The sequence below is a fragment of the Arachis duranensis genome, chromosome 9 (assembly GCF_000817695.3).
Source record: "Arachis duranensis cultivar V14167 chromosome 9, aradu.V14167.gnm2.J7QH, whole genome shotgun sequence".
In the NCBI taxonomy this organism is placed as follows: domain Eukaryota; kingdom Viridiplantae; phylum Streptophyta; class Magnoliopsida; order Fabales; family Fabaceae; genus Arachis; species Arachis duranensis.
In genome coordinates, this window is record NC_029780.3 from 2,960,361 (window position 1) to 2,968,327 (window position 7,967).

General features: G+C 27.3%; 1 protein-coding gene across 1 annotated transcript; it reads left to right on the plus strand.

Annotated features, from left to right (window-relative positions):
- Positions 1–4,738: 4,738 nt before the first annotated feature.
- On the plus strand, positions 4,739–5,438 carry LOC107463954 (uncharacterized). Its single transcript, XM_016082855.3, has one exon. The coding sequence runs from the start codon at positions 4,824–4,826 to the stop codon at positions 5,394–5,396; it is 573 nt and encodes a 190-aa protein (XP_015938341.1). The 5' UTR covers positions 4,739–4,823; the 3' UTR covers positions 5,397–5,438.
- The last annotated feature ends 2,529 nt before the right edge of the window (positions 5,439–7,967 follow it).

Below are 7,967 nucleotides of genomic sequence, written 5' to 3' on the forward strand. Positions count from 1 at the left end.
ACTTGATTAAGTGGACTAAATAAAGAAACCATACCAGCCACCAATTAACATAAGCTTTTTTTTTTTTGGGTCAAGAATTAACATAAGCTTGATGGAGTTAAATGAGCTGAGCTGTTTAACTGTGAGGCATTTTGCATTTCACAAAGAAAAACAACAATGTAAATTCTTGGGCCCTTTTTCATTAGTATTTAGCAGTTTTACTAAGATTTTGTGTCATCTTTGTTCATTCTTTCATGGGCCTTATTCATTTGGACTTGGACGTTCGGCCAGTTTTGGGTTTAAAAATAGTTAGCCCCAAAAAAAAAAGCTTAAGTACACAAGGCAAAACCGAAGGTTTTCTTTGGTAAACCAAAAAAAAAAAAAAGTGTGCTTTCTTTCTCCAAGCTAAAATCACTACAAGAAAATAGAGTTATTTTGACACTTTATTTTTTAACACCATAATTAAATGTCAAAATTAATATATATTTTTGACAAATATCACAAATGTTAAATTTTCTATATTTTCTTGACGAAAAATTTGACCGTAGAAAATTACTCCTCAATTTTGACACTCATTTGTTTTCAATCTACTCTACTATTTTTTTCTTCTTTGAACTCTGTTAATTTTGACATCACACTGCTCTCAGTTTATGATTATACAACTCATTCTTTATCTTCAAAATCTCAATTTTTTCTTTAGTTTCAAGATCACATCTCATTCTTTGTTAAAATTTTTTGTTGAGAATATTTTATAGTCAATAAGTGTCAAAATAAATAGTATTTTTGACAATTAATAAGTATCACAGAAAATATGTTCTCAAATTTTTCTAACAAATTATTTTTGACAGCTAATATTTATCAAAATAAGATTTAAATTTTTTTCACAATCGCTTATATGTTAAAAATACTATTTTTGACAAAACTTTTATTAACATATTTTCATAGTTAAAATAGTGTCAAAATTTGTTTTTTTAACAAATTTTAATTTTCTTTTACACATTATAACCCTAAAAAATAATCTATATTGTTGTAGTGAATGGGTCAAATTCGTTGTAACTTATTTAAACGAACATCATTTAAAAAAAATATAATACTTCTATGTATAATCTATAAAGATCTTTAATACTGAAAAAAAAACTATAAATTTATTTTTTTTAGAAAAGATACACGTAAACAATTCCTAACCAGTCAATTTTAAGTAACTGCAAAATAATCATTAATTTTATATTTAAAAAAAATAAAATTTAAATAATCACTAATCAATGATAATTAATTAATATAGAGTGTAATTTAAAAATGTTTTGTTAACTAAATCCTTATTGGTTACTTAGTGAAATTGTTGAATTTTACGCTGCATTATTCCTCAATTAGTGTTGCAGTTCACTGCAAAAATCCCGAGACTCAAAATTATAAAAGAAAATAAAGTTAAAATTAGCATATTAAACCTTTCAAGAAACAAAGGATCTTGCTCAATTCCTTTGTTTCTTTGCTGAATTCATCTTGAACAAATATATATAGATCCTTCTAGAAACTTCGTTTTGTTCTGCAAAACTAGAGCCGTTGAAACTAATATCTGCTCCAGGAATATTGGTGTGAGATAGATGTGATGTGATGAAAAACCAAAACAAGCAACAAAGCAATAGATTCTCATTTGGATGAATCAATTGATCAATAATTGAAGAAATGAAAAGAATAATGAATGTAACGAATTATACACAAGTTAGTTGCGTGAAGCTCAAATAACAAACTAACGGTTTCAAACTACTCAGTAACTAATTATTCTATTTATTAGACTAGTATTGAAAAAGTTAGTTATAACAGATAACTAACATCATCTATAAATAGTATAGCTGTAATATGAATTAATTCAATTTAATGTTAATTTACTTCTTTTTTTTTTTTACTATCTCACTTTCTCTCTATTCTTTCTCTGTATTTCTCTGCTGCTACTATTATCTTTTTCAATCATCTTTTTTTCTTCTTGAAATCTAATATGGTATCAAAGTAAGAGTGAGAATTATTCTTATAGCTAGTTACAGGTTTAAATATAACCCCTAGTTACTAGTCTTGCTTGGTGTCTTTTTAATGCAAACTCCCATTTATAACTTACCACCTTCTCATTTGGGGGCAATTCAACCAAACTCCATGTATTATATAATATAGAAGTCTTTATACTCTGCAAGAATTGCTTCTTTCCAGTAACAATTTGCAAAGCTGCATTTACAGATTTTGGTAATTGCTAATAATGAGAGAGAGCTCAGACAAGGAGTGTTCATGGATTGAATTTGATTCACATATTTCCAGTGTTTATCTTAATTCGATATGAAAGTTGCGGATATCGATCCGATCCGCAAAACTTTCAGATCCGATCTGAAAAAGTTTTGGTTCGGATTCGGCCCGCACACTAATGGCATCGAATTATGAATTTTATGTAGGTATTCGCATATCTGGGAATCCACAAAAATAAATAAATAAGTAAATATTCTTTTTATGTTTTATTTTAACAAATAATTATCATATATTGTATTATTTTATTATTATTATTTAAAGAAAGTATGTTTAATAATATTTTGAGAATAAACATGTTTAAAAGAGTAAAAAAATATTTTATTCAATTTTTTAATAATAAAAAGCTTTTAAAAATATTTATATGTTTTGCGGATATATTCGAAATCTGAACCGATCCGATCCGGTCTGTAAATGTGTGAATCGGGTCCAAGCTTAAATTTTAAGGTACCATTTTTAGATCTTGTTATCATAGGGTAGGATGATTGTTTTCAAGTTTAGGAGGTAAATTTTGAGAGTCAAGGGTAGGGTGATCTCAATAGATGAAATTGGTATAGTAGTAGATGCAGTATGAGATGGTTCATTTCTCATATGAAGAATCTGTATTAAGAATTGTGTGTTGAGAATTAGTAATTTGTTTATGAGAATTACATTCTGAGTTAAAAAAATTTGCAGATGAAAATTTATCTGCATGGAAAATAACATCCCTAGATACAAACATCTTTCCATTAGTAATTAATCATACACTCATAACTTTTTTGATTGACAGAATATCCCATAAAAATTCAGGCTGAGATCTTAATTCAAGTTTATGCTATGCACGAAGTCAAACATGTCTGAAGATGTTAATTATCTACATAGAATATACGTTTAGTAAGAAGGAATAAATTATGTGCAATATAATTAAGTAATAATGCATACATAATAACATAGATTAAATCCAAATTAATGATACATATGAAATTATTTTAAGTATAGCTGCTTCAATGGATCTATAATATCTCAGGCTGAGGATATGAATAACTTTTTTCATGAATTTCCCTTTTCCTTTCTGTTTGTTTGTTAGTTTTATTACATGATGATTCTTGATACCTCGCCCGGAACTTTATTTTATTTTTCTTTTAACTCATTTTCATTCAAATGATATATATACTTCAACTTCAGGAATAATACATTGTGTTTGGCATGTTATGTCAAGTTGTTCTAGAATAATAAGTTACACAAGCATATTAAAACAATAATGGAATGGATAATAGCAATTAACAAACAAGTTGTTGATGAAGAATTAGATGAAGAGAAGATATGATTCAATCTTAAAATATCTCAAAAACACTAGGGATAGATATTGCCTATACTTGAGGATAATTAAGAGTATCTTTAAAAATATTGGATAACTACATATTGACAATCTTTTTTTTTTCCTTTTAATCATTAGACCGCTTAATATTTGTCGTTTGAGTCTTTGATTTTTGTAGTTATTAAACCTTACCTATAGGGTCATGTTCGGATACCATCAATTAGCTACCTATACAAGAATATCAAAATAAATAATTCTATAAATAATATATACATATAAAAAATTAACCATTATATTTATATTGAAAAAGTTATCATGATAGCTAACTTTTTAATTTTGTTCATAAAATTTTTTTATTTTTTTTAATAAAAATTTGATTATTTTAATAATTAATTACTTTTCTTATGAAAATATATAAAAATGTATATGCAACTATATAGAAACTATTGATAGCTCATTTCTAGTAGTGATAGAATATTTTTGTTTGTAACTAAACTATTGGGATAATATTATAGATAATATGAAACTTTATAGAAGTCTTATCTTGGAGCTGGCATGCAAACCAACAAACTATTAAAAATTTTCTACTCAAAATTAAACAAAAACCTATGATCTAAACTTGAATTATATTATTTTTCGTACAACTTAATCCTTCAAATATTTCTGATCTAGTTAAAGTAAACATAAGTGTACGTTTTATCTGAAATACTCTAATAAAAACAAAAATTATATATATATCTATATATATATATGATGTCTTTTTTGGTAAATTAAAATAGTTTTATACGCGTATTTAATTATATAACATCATATTAATAAAAATAATTATTTTTTATATTGACGACGCGAATAATAATAAAAAAACGGATATGATTATACGACGCAAATAATAATAAAAAAACAGATATGATTGTACGACTGTATCAATGCAATAAAATTAAACTCGTATTCGAGAACAACCAATACTTTTTTATTTAAATAAATAAAAATCTATTTTTAGGGTAGCCCCACCAATAATGATCAAGTGAAGAAAAAGAAAGAAAACTAAAAAGAAAAGTGGGTTCTAGGGTAGGCAGATTCAATAGTACAATACTACTACTACAAGACAATACCATCACATTTTTCTCCTTCTTCTCTTACTTTAATTTTTCCCCACACTATCACACACATATAAATATGCCTCTTCCCCTTCCTTCTTTTACCCATCCCTTCAACCAAACCTTCTAATCATCTCTCTCTCCTCTCTCTCAAATCATTAAAAATGGAAAGTAACCTACCAGTGATAGCAAAGAAAGTGTGGAACATAATACGTGTTGCCTTCTACATGTTAAGGAAGGGAATTTCAAAAGCCAAACTCATGTTAGAACTCAACATGGTTCTCAAACGCCGCCGCAAACTCGCCGGAAAAGCCATCGCCAACCTCATGATGTTCCACCACCACCAACACCCCGACATGCACCTCCAACAATTCTCCACCACCAGGGAGTACGAGTTCAGCTGCAGCAACACGCCCAATAACTTCTTCTCCAAGCTCCACCGCAAGAACAAGCTCTTCACGCGCTCCCACGCGCCTCACGAGTGCGACGACGACGTCATGACGGTTAGTGCTGTCAAGGCGGTGTTAGAGATCCTAAACAACAACAATGATAATGTGGCCGAGGCATCCCCGGCGCTACCGGGGTTCGCCCGGAGCCCTACCGTGAGTCAGTTAAGGGTAACGGATTCACCGTTTCTAATGAATGTCGACACAGAATACGATAAAGATCATCAAGTAGACAAGGCTGCGGAAGAATTCATTAAGAGGTTCTACAAAGAGTTGAGGAAGCAACCCTAATTAATTAATTTTCCATGGTTATGGAGTTTTAATTTTCTTCAATTTGTTTACAAAACAATGTTGATTATTATACTAAAGTAAAGTAGTCATACATATATATAGTAAGAGCATGAGTGATTATTCTTCAGTTTGGAAATCTAAATTATGGTTTGGTTATTAAAATAAAAGTTTAGCCAAATCATGGTTTGGAAATCTCTAAAATAAAAAAGCAAATATATGCTTATACATACAGTTTTAGATACATGTAGAATGAGTTTCATGTGTGTTAATTATATTTTGAGGAAATTTGTATCTTCAATTGTTACTTTTATATATGAACAACAAAAGAATAAACAAAATTCTAAGTTATTATTCACAGATATATATTTTCAATTTTATTTTTAATTTCATGACTAAATTCTAAGTGTAATAATATTATTATTAGAAGCTAGCTAAAAGTGTTGCAAACAAAGATTTATCATCATGATTAATTGAAATTATAAAATTAATCGTATATGAGAAGAATCTTATCGGTATCTGTTGGTATATCTTGTTGATTTATTAGACACGCTTGTGTACTCAAAGAATATGTTGAATCTTTGCATTTGGAATTAGTAGTGTATGTTTGTTATTATAACTTATAAGTTATAATCAAGCTTTCTCTTTTTTGTTTTGTTGCCCTTTTTTTATTAAGAAAATAATTTTCTTTTCTTCCTCTTTTAAGGCTGCTCTTGTCTTTAGCCTCTTCTTTTGTAAAACCACCTTAGCTTTCTGGGATTTAATATCATTCATTCATTTTAATTAATAGAAATACATTGCTTGCCTTATGTATACGCACCAGCTCCACGACCACCACATTTCGTGACCATTTTTTTTTATGATTATTACATTTAGCTAGAGATTCATCTGTATTAATCATCTTATTAAAGTTAGAAACTAACGTATCTTTAAACTCTTAACGTATTTATTAGAATTTAGTACTTGCATGGTAGATTATCATCCACCAAATTAAAATAGTCCTAATATATTAGATGCGAGAATTGAATTTAAATTTTTATTCAATATAGTTGCAATAATTAATCTTGTTCATTTGGTGATGACCAATAATCCTAAGTTTATTTTCATCTAAAACAGAAAAAAATAAAAGGGAGAAAAACAGTGATAAAGACGAAAAAAGTCATATAATATATAATAATAATAATAATATATAATAATATTTGAATCGTGTTTTGTATATGCAATAATTCATTAATTGTCCTTTTAAATAAAGTTTTGATTCGCGACGAATTATTCCGATCGTTAACCTATTAAGTTAGAATATTAGGGATAAAAAAACAAAAAGAATAACATAGGATAAAAGATTTTTTTATTTATCCATATATTTTATCTCTGATTTAATTATCTATTTCTATCTCTCATTCGAAAATTCTTTTATATATACTTTTATCTCTTTAATTTTTGTGTAGTCTCTCAAAAACAAACGTTACTGGACCTAACGCATTTTGATTGTGTGATTTAATTTGGAGCCTCTGAAATCTGAATTGATGGTTTAAAAGTTAAATAAATTGGCTTTAACAGCAAAACTACAATCTCCACTAAAATTTCTTCATATGATTCCACCACTCATACATGAAAGTAAAACCAATAACCATACACATACATAGCTGTGGCCCCTCTCCTATAAAATATTGTTGCCTTTCTCAACTTTATTGCCTTTCCCTCTTCTTTTGCTTTTAATTTTCTTTTGAATAATTTAGTAATATATATTTAATTTAATTATTATTTCATGTTTTGTATGGTTCCACTTTTATGGTTTGCTCTATATGAAGGAAAGTGTCAACGCCACCATTTAAAATAAGAATATTTTAATAATTCAAAATTTAATTTTTACTTTGTATCACGTATGTGTCTCCAATATAATAAATACAATAAGAGGGTTTATTTTACATATAGAATCATATATTCCTTTATAACCGTTTTAAATTTGTAGGATAAATAATTTTTATCATATAAATATCAGAAATTTTATGACTAATAGATCTAAAATTTAATATTTTGTTGTTTTCTTTATCCTTCTTAACAAAGAAAAAATTTTAATATTGACAAAAAAATATAAAATTGATATTTAATTTTCGTTTTTAGTCCAAAAAAAAGCTCTTAATTAATTGAAAAAATATATTATTAGATATTATAATTATTAGTTATATATATTTGCTTAAACTTATGAGATAAGTTTTATTTTGTATATACTTCAAATCTAAAAAAACTTTTCTATATGAGAAGACTTGTTAGATGTATAGTAATCGTTAACATATCTTTATCTAATAATTTAACTTTTATTTTGTTAATAAAAATAGTATTTTGATTTTATATTATTGATAATGATTAGTCAAGGAGGCGTAGTAGTAGCCAAAGAGGGATATGTAAGTTAGAAATCAAATATAATAAAAAAACAAATAAAATTTCACCAACTTGTTGGGATTGCTTGGATTTTGTTTAGGGTATGTATATGTTCATGTCAAATTGTTGTGTCAGCTAGATCAACTATTATGTATGTTTGAAGTTGAGTTTTTATTATGCTTCTTATCCACA